General features: G+C 30.3%; 1 protein-coding gene and 2 long non-coding RNA genes across 4 annotated transcripts; 2 read left to right on the top strand and 1 right to left on the bottom strand.

The window, feature by feature from the left end:
* Positions 1-2,909: 2,909 nt before the first annotated feature.
* On the top strand, positions 2,910-3,401 carry LOC148227346 (uncharacterized). The gene is made up of 3 exons (XR_015811898.1): positions 2,910-3,047; positions 3,110-3,168; positions 3,264-3,401. It is a non-coding gene; the product is annotated as an uncharacterized LOC148227346 (long non-coding RNA).
* Positions 3,402-3,423: 22 nt separating this feature from the next.
* On the top strand, positions 3,424-14,733 carry Gli (carboxyl ester lipase-like protein Gli). 2 transcript variants are annotated; one of them, XM_088201308.1, is made up of 14 exons: positions 3,424-3,486; positions 3,567-3,928; positions 6,822-6,971; positions 7,041-7,178; positions 7,242-7,388; positions 8,968-9,121; positions 9,186-9,397; positions 10,228-10,398; positions 10,466-10,667; positions 10,735-10,922; positions 11,002-11,294; positions 11,369-11,564; positions 11,623-11,738; positions 13,621-14,733. In XM_088201308.1, exons 2-14 carry the CDS (start codon positions 3,644-3,646, stop codon positions 13,937-13,939), a joined length of 2,571 nt encoding a protein of 856 aa, XP_088057434.1. In that variant the 5' UTR covers positions 3,424-3,486; positions 3,567-3,643; the 3' UTR covers positions 13,940-14,733. The 2 variants fall into 2 exon arrangements, with proteins under 2 accessions (XP_088057434.1, XP_088057435.1); XM_088201309.1 differs by having other exon boundaries at positions 11,623-11,752.
* Positions 7,290-8,553, bottom strand: LOC148227345 (uncharacterized). Its single transcript, XR_015811899.1, has 2 exons — positions 7,990-8,553; positions 7,290-7,651 (listed from the first exon to the last, which is right to left on the bottom strand). It is a non-coding gene; the product is annotated as an uncharacterized LOC148227345 (long non-coding RNA).
* Positions 14,734-15,690: the final 957 nt, after the last annotated feature.

Below are 15,690 nucleotides of genomic sequence, written 5' to 3'. Positions count from 1 at the left end.
AAAACCAACTTTCATGTTCTATATATCTAACTCAAACAGGTAACTGTTTTACCACTACTACATAATAAATTCCAGCATACATAGATTGCGAAATTTTGCTTTTAATTTGTATGATTCATGCTAGATTGTAATGAAATAAATTGTTATAGTGCAATAATAAAAATTAGCCTATATCTATCAAGAGTTTATGTCAAGACTATATTTTCAAGGCAAGGATTTTAAAACGGATCATAATAAACTAATAAGTTAACTAAAATATTGTCACTTTCAATTTAAAGATCATACTATTACAACTAATGTTTTTGTTTAATTTGTTCAGTAAGCGTTAACCAATTATATTTGTTTTAACTCTGTTTTGTAAGATTATTAAATCAAGCAATTGTGATTCAATTCAACTTCATTATTCTATGTACTTGTTAGATCATCGTGTAGTAATTAATCAATCGTGAGTTCTTAGAATCGACTCCGATTTGGTTATACATAAAGTATTTTTTTAATCGTTTTGCAATGACGACTCATTCTTATCTTCTAGAATAGTAAGATATCTAGTAAATAGTATCATTATTCTAGGTAAAGGAATGACTCAGTATACAACCGTCATGATTAACCAATTAAAGTTGTTAACCAACTTTACCACAAGAGGTCATTGATAAAGACTCACGCGACAGGATGACCATTGTCGTAATCAATACGTGAATAGACTTTCTTGGAATTTCATAAATTATTAAATAAAACATAAATAGTAAATTTGTGTTTTATGGCGTACAAGCAAATCAAATTGTTCGTATTTTAAACATCAATAATTCATAAATGAACGTATACGTATTATATGAAGTGTTTATGAATGATAAGCGATTAGATTGTATTTTACCATATGGTTGATAGCGTAAGATGTATGATATTACGTGTTATTGTATTTTTATGTGATAATATTGATTGTAAGTGATATTTACTGACATAGGAAGAAAGCGAAAGTCGTTCGATGGTGTTGTAACGATTTATTGACCTCGAAACGTGCAGAGATATTATTTTGTGGTCATCTGGATACTTTTTTTTAGGACTATTGATAATATTTTATAGATATAATTAAAAATCAAATAAAGATTATATATTACACTACTTATTTTATTTTTAAGTTTATCTAATTAAATTTTTTTTATAGAAGACTATTATTCTTATAAAATATATTGTTATCTATTCATATATCAGTATTGATTATTAATATAAAAAACGCATATTTTTTATGGAACACTACAAAGTTAGTTTCGATTGAAATAATAAATATTTCATTAATGATTAAAATAGTAAAAGTGTTCAACTTTATATTGATATAAAAAAAATTGTTTCGTTCTAAAATCTAAATCAATAATTTAGTACCTGCTGGTGAATCTGTGCAGTTGACATGCAGTTTTAAGTAATTACTTTCTCGTATCACCAAATAAGTTTCTTTACAGAATGCAATAATATTTTCGAGCAGTTCATATTTTTTAGGATAATATTAATATTTTATTATTAGTTTAATTACACAATTGTATAAAATGAATCAAATTTTTATGAACTCCCAATTTTATAAACTGTCACTTGATGTTTATTATAGGTCTGTATTTATCAGGGCTATGGAGAAGTTGAAAAATCCACAGAATACGATTCTCTATTTGCCTTTACCTTACAATCCTATTATTGTCACGTATGATATAAAATATATAAATATATGTAGAGGCATAATAACAAATATTGTTTGATGATTCTTAAATTATTTATAAAAAATATATGCAAAAACCGATTTAATAATGATGTAGGATTATATCTACCTAAAATCTATAACTTTTATTGATTTGTTTGATGGTGGTATGAGTATTTACAAGTGCAAATATAAATTAATTATCGAACATTAAAACAGAAAAATAATAAAAAAAGGATTCGGAGTTGGTTGATATTTAACGACTCCGATAAAATTACCATAAATCCACAACTCCGACTCGATTTTGTTATTAATTTAATTAAATGGTCAGTTTATAAACGGTCAGTGAATAAAATAAATGGTCAGTAATTGTTAAAGGGTATGATTTTTACATTTATTTTTAGGTTATAGAGAATTATTAATAATATAATATGAGTCGCTATCGTGTGACATGAAAAAAAATATTTTTAGCAAAATATTTTTGAAATTTAAAGTATGTATGAAATAAAAAAGTTGCTCAGTGTTGTCATTTTCATTAAGACAGGTAGCAAAATTACTGTTATTAAATGTATATACAAATACATATATATTTCTATGTTGTGGCAAAAGGTGACATTTATCACGCTACCAAATAAATTGTAAATGTATATATTGCCTCTTGATAAAAATTATAAACTTTGTTAAATCTTTATTACGTTTGCACTATATTTTTACAAGCTTAAGTTGAATTGTTTTTAGCTCTCAAAAACAAATTGACAGCGAAATTTCGCTATTACGCGAAAACACATGAACGGACCAAAACGCGAAAATATCAATTTACCGATCTTTTATCAAAAAAAATACAAAAAAAAACAGTTTGTGGCAATGTTTTTGACCATTTATGATTATTAACTAACCATATATTAATACTATTACTGACCATTTCTTTGTTTCTCTTTTAATTTACTATGATTAATTTAATATAATGTTTTTTTGAGAATGCTTCCAATATTAAATTAAATCCGATTTGTAAAATGAAAAGTTTACTACAATTTAAAAAATATATATATTTTTATAAATTCTTTTATTTGTCATAAAACTAAATAAATGGTTACTATAGTATTATGTAAATAATTATATACATAAAATACATTGTTCATCGCGAAGGATATCATATATAAAGGTGATCTAACTTATTTAATAATTAGGTAAACCGCAGTGGATTCAATAGGAAAAATGTTTTTGTCCGGTAAAGGTTAACATTCGTTACAGAAAAAATCTGTTTGATTTTTGTGGCGTGTGTTTTTAAAAGTAAGAGAGAGCAGTATTTGAAATACATTTGAAAACCATTTACTTATACTATGTAGATTCAGCTAAAAGTAAATAGGTGAGAAATATAAAAGTTATTGTTTTTGATGAATAGTTTTCATTGATAATTGATTGTTTTAGGATGATGCAACTACATATAGGTAAAACAGATACAACGGCGCACCCAAGGGTGTGCACAGGTACATACTATAATCAATATTAGGTATTCTTATAAGAATACTTCATATTTTTACTTAAAACTATTTTTTTTTATTAACCGTATCTTTTTGTCTAGACACGGAAGGACGCGGCCGTTGGACGCCGCATTTATTAACGGTTCGTAAAGCACCTCCCAGACGCGAAGCCTTCGACCCGATAGTTTCTACTGGTACCACTAGATGGCATTGTTCGTTGGGTGGGTGTAGCGCTCGAGCACAACATCGTAACCAAGTAACAGAGACCACTTGCCCGTCGGACCGAAGCAACGCCGTCCAACCGACCAGGTGGGCGTTGCCCAGGTGAGATAACGAACCTTATCTGCCACACAAGTGCCATTTAGTTCCCCGTGAACACAAAAGCAACGTATCTTTGTCTCCAGAACACCTACCAAAACTCAAGAATGCAGTTGCCAGCGCACACTCCAAGGCACAGGTAGTGACGTCACAAGGAACAACTATGGCTGCCTTCTTGATCTTCCTGTGTTTGTGCTTTGTGAACCGAAACCAAGTGCTCTCTCAATCCAATCCCGGATCTAGCAACCGAGTTTACAATAAAGACGGCATCTACATACCTCCGAATCCCGGAGACAGCGATTACAAGACTTACACTTACGGACACAGGAGATATGGAAACTTTCAACCTACCGGGACTGCCTATAATAAATATTATCCGCAGTACACACCTCAATCGGGACTACCTCTCAACGTAAACCCTTTAGACGAGCGATACAGGAATACGCTGGTGAGTGTTTTCACACCATAACTTTCTCGTTCTAGTTGGAGTACGATGGGAATTAAATTCCAATGGAGTGACTCTTGTTTTTTTTTGTGTTCAACTCAACGGATATTCATATTTGCCTCATTCATTGTATGACCATGCGCGTACATAAATAGTAATCTGTTATAAAGCTAACAAAAGCAAAAGTGGAATATGACCGCGAGAGTTGCATCACAGCGTCATAAAATGCAATCTGCGTTATTCATCTGCACACTTGATTTTATTTCTCATGGTAGATTTGAAATTTATTCGCAAAATTATTCACAATGGCAAGATTTGAGTACCGTTGATTTTTTAACCATTTTTTTCGTAGTAACAATGAATCTTGAGTCGTCAAGCGAAACTCAGTGCTTCTTATTATGGATTCATTTAAAAAAGTCACGTATTGATGATTCAATCGTGATTGTGTTATTATTTATTAGTCACAGTAGAGAGTTGTGCATTGGGATTTAGGATAATTTGTATTGTTTTATTTAGAGATCAGTTAATTTGCATGTGGTTTTATTTTAAGCAAATATATTTAAAAAATAACCATTATAAGTTAGAATCATTACCACACACATTCACACAAAAGTCTCATGAAGTCGAACGAAGTTCATTAGCCTCATAATGCAAAATTTTTGTATATATGTATTTATTTAAACGATCATTTTAAAGTATCTAAATACAGTGAAATAGTTAATAATTATTAAAAATATCAAGCAATGGGTGAGAATATTTTTATAGGTCATAAGAGCCAAAGATGAGTATCACGATATAAAAAAGAGAGCCATAAATATATTTTTATATAAAGGATTAAAGCGGAAGTAAATAAGATTTAAATATATTTTTTAAAAACTTTTATTCAATATTATAATAATAATACGGCTCATATTTAGCCGCGCAGCGCGAACTATTTGAACTATCATTTTTTTTAAATAAATACGCAGCACAAATCCCATATTTTTGAACAAGTCATAAATTCCTGTTTAACTCCACGACTTTTTATTTTACTTACCTTGTCATTAACTCTGAAAGATATTGTATTATATAATTAATATTTATATAAATTATTTTTAAATTACAGGAGCTTAAAAATTGTGTTTGTTTTTGAAGTAATATTGCGTATTAAAGTCGTATCACTGATCGGGTTGAACTCTTTGAAATTCAGGTGGTTGGCTTAACTGGATTCCATCGGATGGTCGAAGTAAAGCGACTGCTATTTTCTGTTGACTTGGCGTAGCTCCGCTTGGAACGAGTTCAGCTATTCCAAATCGGAAGCGAAGTGGTAGCTCTGGATGAAATGGCGAAATGAAGTACAGCGTCCTTTCCGGTCCTTGCCTTTGTACCAGCGTTGATAATTCAAACACTTGAATAATACAGATACAGCCGAAAAAAAATCTTATTAGACTGGAAAATGTTTGCCAGCGACCTTTCATTGCACTTGTTCGTTTAATGGACGTCCGCTCGAATACCACTAACCATCTTTTGTTTGTCAAAATGACAACAAAAACTTTGTTTCTTAATAAACCCAAGGGATTCAATTAGTTTTATGATCCTTTTAAGCAGAGACGTCATTTGGGGGGAGGGGGGTGGGGGGCACCAGTTGGGGGCATTTACCATTAGATCGTGCAGCGTATTTTTTTACAAATCTAGAGGTACTTTTAAAGCAGCGCGAAAATTTTTAATGTTTTAGTCCCAGCACAATTTCTTAAAACTTAAATGATATATTTTAGTCTAATGATGCTTTCCTGAGAAAAATGCCTTAGGAGATTTAATATTATCATTTTCATATATTCGTTTACGTTATGTTAAATTAAAAATATTTGTGGCATCGTAATTCATATAATTTTATTTTATTCCATTTTTATACTGCGTTAGAAGCTCTATAAATAGTCAGAGATAATAAAAAGTATAAAAAAATACTTAGATTTAGGCAAATATTGAAGCAATACAATTGGCATGAAGTAGAATAACAAACGAATGCAAAAAATGTAAAATCGTTTCAAGAGTTTGTATATTATTACCGTTCTAAAAGCAGTGAAGACTATTACCGTGTAAATGTAAACAACAAGCTATAAAAAAGTCACGGTTGGGCACATTTTAGTAAAAATATAATTTTGTATAAAAAACATTTTACATATTAATTATTCCTTAGTTACTTACGTACGGTAAAAATGATTCTCATATAGATCTCATATAGAATGCCTAGATTATATGTAGATATTGTACCTAGATGAAATTTAAAATAGCGTTCTAATCTATTATTTTTGACCTAATTTCGTTCGTTTGTATTATTTAATTATTTTCTTAGTAAAAGAATTCATGCAAATGTTAATTAAAACTAGTTCATATTGTATTGAGTATCTAATTACGGATTGATGGTGTTTTTGGCTTTACAATATAATTGTATCTAAAATCTAAATTTGATAGCCGCAGTAAAATATATCGTCTAGCTAAGTATGTTTTAATCATTAGTGTTATTATCGATTTGCCAGTAAACATTGATAGTATATATGTTTGTATTTTAGTAACCTTCAATTTATGTCAAAGTTATGTAATAAAGAACGTAGATTTTATTGATTTAAAACCAGAACATATATTTTATTTCTACATATTTTTAACAATAGTTGTTCCATAGTAACTTATTTCAAGTTATTAAAAAAATATATTATTTAAATATAGTTTGAGAGTCACTCAACCACGCGCATTCTAATCTGTGTGAATTTAATAAATATTCTTAGTTTCGCGGTAGCAACCGTTACACTCTTAATTCTCAAACGAAAATTAAACACAAAAAGAATCAAGTTTTACGCATGGTTGAGCACAATAGCTTTCAGATTGAGCAATGATTCTTAACATTTTAATTTTATTCAAGATGGGCGATCCCAATAATCCTGATGCTGTATTTCCCGGCGTATTGGGAGGATGGAGAGAGGACATTCAAGGAAAAGAAAGGAGAGATTCTAGGCAGTTGCCAAGAGATATTTTCGTAACAACGAAAAATGGACAAGTACAGGGTTTCAAGGTTGGTAATCTAATCTTATATTATAATGATAATATTAAAATACATATTAATTATTATTTATATTTACAGGCATATTTATATGATAATCCAGATCCACTTTCTCTATACAGACCGTGGACTAGTACTGTAGAAAAGATTCAAGGAGAGGCTAGCGTATTTTTAGGAATCCCTTATGCTATTCCTCCCGTTCTTGATGGCAGATTCAAGGTATTTTATTAATTGATATATTTATTAATAATGGTTTCTTAAATTATTAAATATATTTTTTAGCCTCCACGACCTCATAGAGGTTGGCAACTTTTACAAGCAGTCGATTTTGGTCCGGCATGCCCACAGCCAGTACGCTTCACTGGTGCTACTAAAGGCGTAAGAGACATGGACGAAGATTGTCTCTATCTCAATATTTATTCACCAAACGTAAGTATGATTCTGAATATGTTTGTAAAATTACTTATAGAACAATTTGATATATATTAAAAATCCATTGAATGAGTATTTTAGATAGAATTCTTGTATTTATATTAAAACAAATGTGGGCGTGAATAAGTTGACAATTCGAGATGCACAAACCTTTAAATTATTCGATTCATGAGCTCTATGCTGTTAAAAAATAATTATTTTCTCTATAAGTTCATAAATTTATTTTCAATTCACTGGTGATTTTTTAAACAACTCTCACACTAGACCAGGCATGGCGAACCTAGGGCACGCGTGCCCGAGGTGGCACGTTTGAGAATTTGGATTGCACGCAAACGATTTCCAAGTTCAAAAATATTTTTTAATTTGAAATTTAAAAAATTAAAATCTTGATTAAATAACCTGAGAATTATTAATTTATTTAATTTTATTAATTATCCAATATTTTCTAAGATAAACGACAATCGTTTTAAAAAAATAATTAATTATTTCTTTTTTCTATCTTAGTATTTTTTTTACTCCTTGGGCACGCCACACAATCGAGGAATAATATTTGAGGATTTTTGGCACGCGAACCCAAAAATGTTCGCCATGCCTGCACTAGACTGTATAATTTTATAGCACACTTAATTTATTACTTACTGTGATTCATATAAAAAATATTAAACAAAAACTATATACTCAATTATAAATAAAACAGAAGCATTTAATGTATTTTTCACAAAAATACTTTTTTGACTTGTCAACTTATTCACGTCTACTACGGATGTAATGCTCACTCACAAATATCATCATAAGTCTATAAGTTCATGATGATTTTTGTGAGTAGACATTACAAAAATAATAATAAATAAATAAAAAGAATTGAAACATCCACACTTAAATCTACGTTCTATGTACGTATAATGTAATAAAATGCTTATATGGAAACCTTTATGAAATGCTTAGCCAACTCTTGGTTGTTACTTATAGAATAACGGTACTAATATATACATATCTTAATTATTGAAAGAACGGTTTTAATAAAAAATACAAGTTAAAAGAAAGAATAAAAAAACACATTCCTATATGCACTAATATTAGTAATTATGTAGATAACAAAATAAAGGTAAACAGTTCTAAAATGTTTTAAGAATATTACTTTGTAGATATGTGAAATCAAAAATGAATAATCATTAAAAGAAACAGAAAAAATACTATATCCGATCTGATTTACTTGTATTTTCATTGAATCAATACTTGCATTTAAATAAGTGTAACAAAATTGTCAGATCATCTTAGATAATGGAATTTGAATCCATATCAATACTACCTGACTGGTTCAGAATACATAAATGGTTAAACTAATTTGTAAAACTTATAATAAAGTTTTTGCTTTAGATTTATTTTTTCAATTATGTTTCATCCAGAAATACTCTCAATTTTATATGCAGCGATTCGGTGTACAGTCACACAAGATATTACACTTTCTTACAATTAGCGCAGCAATTACTTAATCAAAAACACCTCAATTGGTCTAATTGGCCTAGTTAAATTCTATCGCTGTACTTACAAATTTTTTTTACTTACTGCACTGTAGACTGAATCTGGAGTAGCACAAAAGTATCCCGTGATGGTTTATATCCACGGCGGAGATTTTTACAAAGGAGCTTCCAACACATTTCCGGGACACATAATGGCCGCCTTTTATAAAGTGATAGTTGTTTCGTTCAACTACCGACTCGGTGCTTTAGGTAAAATGATTTTTTTAATACAATTTTTTTTTTCATTATAAATTATATTTTACTTTTATTATAGGTTTTTTGAGTACTGGTGATTCAAACTCGCCGGGCAATTATGGAATTCTTGATCAAATTCTTGCTTTGAAGTGGGTTCACGATAATGTTGAATTCTTCAACGGTGATAGAAAATCTATTACATTATTTGGTCCTGGGGCTGGAGCTGCTTCTGCTGGACTTTTGATGGTTGCTCCTCAAACGAAAGACATTGTACATAAAGTTATAGCACAAGTAAGTTATATATTGTTATTATAATATGATACACCAGTCAATTGACGGAGCTATTCTAACTGACGATGTATGTAAAAGTGATATGACTAGTCAATTTACATAATCTAATTAACAATATAGTTATTAAAAGGAATGCTCATAATAAATACATACACACATTTGGAAATAGGAAATAGATATCATGCGATAATCATTTTTACAAAATATTTTGCTATGAATTTTTAGGTAAACATATAAATTTCATTGTTTTATCATCAATATTTTTTTTGAGCATAATTTTAATAATTCTTTAAGTACCTCCAATAAATGTAAAATGCCATTAAATCAATAACTCGATTCAAGAAATTATGTCAGTTGCAGCACGTTTATTTTACTAAATTGATAAGGTAATGGATGAAAAATTAGCTATTACCCAGGTTATTTAGTCCTTTAACTTCCTAAATTCAAGTGAATTACCACAGTACAAGCCAATCCTTAAATGTTGCGAAGGACCTTGGATGTACCGTTAGTTGTGAAGGTATTGAACACATGTGAATGAGGAGACGTTCCTGACTGGCACATTTAAAAGCGAATTCCATTGCTTTCCAGCGATTTGCTACTTCACTTCAAGTAGTTTAAATTCCTAATTTGCCTTGTTATCGCCATGACAATAAATAAGAGTTGACCAAGAGAAAAATGTTCTCATCTTCATTGTTATGTTTCACTGTCGTGCTACACTTAACATTCTGAAAGATGAGAAAAATTATATAAAGAACATCAAGTGTAAATATAGAGGATTGTCTGTTGTATAATCTTAAATTTTTTTAAAATACTATTTATTATTATTCTAGAGTGGATCCGCTTTAGGAGATTGGGCTTTAATCATTGATAAATACAGAGCGCAAAATACAAGTCGCGTTTACGGACAATTGCTCGGTTGCTCCATAGAATCTTCGTGGAAACTTGTCAACTGCTTAAAACAAGGAAGAAATTTCTACGAACTAGGAAATGCTGAATTTCAAGTATGTAAATATATATTAAGAATATAACTAGCAAATTGTTTTGTATAATAAATATATTTCTTAATAGCCTCACGTAGGTCTATTTCCTTGGGGTCCAGTCCTAGATGTAAATTTCACATATCCGGGAGATGACTGGTATGAAGGATGGCGACAGAGCGATTGGGTGTTTTTAAAAGAAACACCTGAGCAATTAGTAAGGCGAGGTCATTTCAACCGTGGTCTTATTTACATGAACGGTGTTACTCTACAAGAAGCAGCATATGTTATTTGTGAGTATTGTTATGTCAATTTGATAAAAAAGTCTTTCATAGTCTTAACTCTCTTAACACATTTTAGCTGAGAACGACACTTTAGCACCTAGTTACGAAATCGATGAAAAATTCTTTGATCAAAAAGTAAAAGAGTTAGTTTTACGGTATAACTATACGTTGAATCCTATCGGAGTGTACGAAGCCATAAAATATATGTACACTTATTGGCCGAATCCTCACAATAAAACTAATATAAGAGAGCAATATATTCATGTAAGTATTTTAAATTTAAACGAGCAAAAATTATAGTACAAAACATAGGTAATAATGTTATGTTTATATTATATTATAGTTACTCTCTGACTTCTTTTTCCGAGCTCCGTCCGATAACATGGCTAAATTATTGCTCGAACAAAATGTTCCTGTCTTCCAGTATGTGATGAATACAACGATTGAATCGCTGAATTTACCAGAATGGAGAAAAGTTCCTCATAACATTGAGCATTTATTGTTGACTGGTGCTCCTTTCATGGACATCGAGTTCTTCCCTAGTAAATGGAAGTTAGATAGACAAATGTGGACAAACAACGATAGAAACATGAGTCACTTTTTCATGAAGGCTTATTCTGATTTTGCAAGATATGGGTTCGTTATCAATTTATATATAATTTGATATTCTATGTATACATAATTTAAATATGTTTTTTTATTTTAAATAGTAATCCATCTCGTCAACAAATTCTTGGTATACATTTTGAAGTTGCAAAAGCAGGAGATTTGAGGTACTTGAACATAAACACAACATACAATAGTAGTGTAATGTTAAACTTCCGACAAACAGAATGCGCCTTTTGGAGTCAATATTTACCAACTGTCATAGGACATCTAGTGCCGACTTATCCACCAGTCACAGAGGTAAAAATGTCCGTTGTATAATACTAATTTTTTATTAAATCATTTATTTTCTATGCAGTATTGGTGGGAGCCGAAAGAACCATTGCAAATAGCGTTCTGGAGTATGTCTGGAACCTGCCTGTTCTTAATCGTGATGCTCGTCGTCTGCTGTCTTCTGTGGAGACAAGCTAAAAGGTAGGTTTCCTAAGGTCAGTGTCCCCTACATTATAAAGTAGTTGGGCATGGACTCTCCTCTATCTTTGTCTAACTATGGTGTTTCTTATGGGACACGACAGGTATACAATTGCAAAATCACTTTCTATATTTATATTTATAAGTCCGCTTCTTTCTTAAAAGGGAAAGCATATTAACATAAGGGTGATAATTTTCAGCAAATGCACGTTTGGATGCTTACGGAATATATTTTATAGATTTGCATAATCTGTAAATTTGTGTGAAATAAAAATAATGGCACTGTACAAGAGTTTGGTCCTAAGAAATATAATTACATAGTGATTTCATATATGAAGGTAAATCAAACGAAAATCTTTTTTCTGAGTTAGTGTAACTTTTCTGAGGCAGATTTTGGTTTTGGATCTTTGCGACCGTTGGAACAAGCAATATGGGGTTGAACATTGTTATGTTGCAGTAAATCACTCGGAACTCCACAACATTTTGATGTGACTGCATGTATGTCGAAGATCGTTCTTTCATAATCAATATAAAAATTATAGTTAAAAAAGTATATGATTATTAAAAAAAATGAATGACCAATTTGAAATCAGTGTGTAATTGTACATAAAAATCGTGGTACTTTATCTTTGTGGCAAAATTCCTGTTGTACAGTGTAATTGAATAATTTTTAATAGTTCAAAAATAACGAATAAAATATTTTTATATTTTTTTTCATGCAGATCAGCCACAGGAAAAAGAAAAATTATTTTTAAAACGTAATGTACATGTTATTTTTATTAATAAATGTGTATTTAATAATACAATTTTGCAAGTGGCACAATTTAGAAACTATTGCAGGTAGATGCTAAAGACAAAGCCATTTATTTATCTATGTTTTATTATTATTTACAATTAATTTAAGATAAGTTATTATTTGGCACAAAGCTTGTGCTGACTACTCATATTATCGAATACATAATTTTCACCTCAGATCTAGGATCTCTCCCTAAGAAATTGCTAGTATATTTCAATCTGATTTATTTTTCACTTTCTGTAAAGGTATCATCATCTTATTGGTATTGTATTTTTGAAGATGAAGACCGCAACTCAAGAATATGTTATTCGACATTATTCAATAAAACTGTACTTTATTCCAAACCTAAAACTGAATCATTATGTAATGTGATCTGTTCAATGGTAGCTATAGATAGATACACATATGAAAAATTTCTTAAATAAAAAAATACATATTTCATTAAAAATAGCTATAGTATACCCTAATTCTTTCATAAATTTATAAAACACGATAACAAGTAATTTTTAATAGAAAAATATATATAATTTCTTTTGAGAACTATATTAAATACCTACAGAGCCAAAAATATAAACTTTTAATTTTATAAAATAGATAATTTTATAAAATAGATAGTAATAACTTATGATTAAATAGTTTTTAGAGTCTGTGTGTTTCTTAATTTTGTATATATTATACGAGTGGTGCTTACAAAGTTCTGCGTTCGTAGTTTTTAAATTGGACAATATCAGTATATAATACTTTTAAATTCTGCAGACTTACCAAATATTCTCTCTTTGAATTTAATGGGTCTTCTATGGCTTTAAAATAATAATATATAAATAGTAAATCTAGCAAACTAAATGACCGATCTTTAAGCAATGCTGAACATGCTAAGAATAAATACCTTGAACCTTGTAAACATCCTTCGTACATTTAAATTTACTGTTTTAACATTGCACTGTTGCATATGTTTGATATATTTTTATTGTTATTTTTGTAAGAATAGTGTGTTTTTGTAGGTGCTTATTATAATTTTATTATTATTTGAAAGCATAATATAATACAATCAAAACTTATTACTGATCTTTTACCTTTTTGCAAAATTAGGGAAGCCGATCGTTATTATAGTGGAGACATATTTATGGTGCCGGACGCAGGTGAAGATTTGGGCATCGAAAACACAAATCGCTCGAGGGAAAATGTGTACGAGTATCGAGACAAGCCTTTGAGACCTCAGACTCTTTCCTTGGCCTCCCGGCCGGACAGCCAAGCGTCGACCGGCTCAGGACTGTCTTTGAAGGAAGGACATTACGTTTCGAGCAGTCCGAATCCAAACGGTCGTGTCAATACACCACCACCAAAGCCGAGAGCAAGGCAAACGATTAAAACACAGCTCGTTCAAGGAGTGCCACAGACTCAAGTGTAATTGTGATGTGAAATATTGTGAATATTTATAAATAATTTATTATTAATTGTTAAAATACTTTTTAATGTGAGTATATTTGACTGAAAATATCTGTATATTAAAATATAGGCCAGGTTTATATGCAATGTATTAAATAGAATAGTGTGAATTTATCGCATGTATAGGATTTAGCACATCATTTTTTAAAGTTAGTTACATATATTTTTATCTTTGTATATATAGATTTTATTATAATGTTTTTAAGTACAATTCTTATTAATATCCTGCCATATTTTAAGAAGTAAATAAAAGATCTCATAATTGTGAGTTAATTGAAATTTATCAGTGTTTTAACTGATTTTGTAAATAATTTATATACTTTTGTAACTAATTACTATTTTATTTTTATTTTCAATTACTTTATTAAATTAGTTTCTTTTAAAGCGTTTTTAATTGTTCTAATATTATTATATATAATAGGTGGAATTCATATTTTAAATTTAAATATATTTGTAAATAATCGAGTGAGGTATTACTGAAAAAGTATTCATGCAAGGTATTTAGAGGTGTATTGTGAATGAAAGGTATGATTTCGAAAATTAACAGTATTCTATCGACTTGACTTATTTTTTTATCAACAAAATGGTATATTCATAACATATTGTATCATTAACTAGTCAATCATAAAAATAACACGTATCGTTTTCATGCAATGAGAAAATAGTGGATTGTTTTATATATATATGAGCTTTTCGTAGTATAATATTGATGAAGAATTTTGTCAAAACTTGAATGCCAATAAATATTTAGAAATATAAGCTGTAGTTTTTATTTTATTTTATACAATTATCATTCAAAAAGACTAGCTTTTAATTGAGAAGATGTTGTGTGCAATTAATATAATATATAGGATTGTTTAATTGAGGAACGATCGTGGATTTGAGAAACCCTATTCTACAGAGACAATTTTACAATTAGTGATCAATAACTATATGGAAGATATTGTAGGTGGAAATTGAAAGAAAGTATTGTAATTTATTGATAGTTAATTAAAATATTCTTTACTGAGTCAGGCCGGTTTCACACGTGTCGGATGGATTCGCCCGGCACCGGGCCGGCGCCGTGTAGTGGGGTGGTGTTGTATGGGCTAGTAGTGACATTTTCAGACGTGCTGGACGAATCCATCCGGTGCCGGCCCAACGCTGGCTGCCGGTTTGTCGCCGGCCGCGCTCACTACAACTGTCCGGCGCCGGGTACCGGGTTGAGTGTGGTGGGGGTAAAACTCAAACATGAACCGGGCCGTTGTCAGTGATTGTGGTATCTTGTAATAAAATTATTAAATATATTTCTCGTGTTTAGGCAATAGCGGAAGAAATAGACCTCGAAATTTTAATTATATTAATATAATCTCTTTTAATTATATTAGTAGAATACATACAAAAATAAAATCCTATATGAAGGACTTATATGAAGCCGTTAATCCTAAATGACTGGCAACAGTTGACGGGATATAGGTCGGTTTAGGAAGAAGCCAGCCAGAAACCGGCCACGTGTGAATGGCTTGTAAACGGCGCCGGCCTGGTGCCCGGTGAATCCATCCGGCACGTGTGAAACTACACTTAATGTTTACAATTGTCAGATCAGTCTTACAAATTTTGTGAAAAATTTATTATGTACGTGATTTAATGAGGTCATATTGGATTGTTTATGCTGAACTGTGTCGTAGAGCCGCCTTGAATTAACTCCTGCTTACTTTTAGATTACTTCTAAGC

This window comes from Plectrocnemia conspersa, unplaced genomic scaffold (genome assembly GCF_051122295.1).
Source record: "Plectrocnemia conspersa isolate PC_06_02 unplaced genomic scaffold, ASM5112229v1 ptg000013l, whole genome shotgun sequence".
NCBI lineage: Eukaryota > Metazoa > Arthropoda > Insecta > Trichoptera > Polycentropodidae > Plectrocnemia > Plectrocnemia conspersa.
This window is presented reverse-complemented; position numbering and strand designations above follow the sequence as displayed.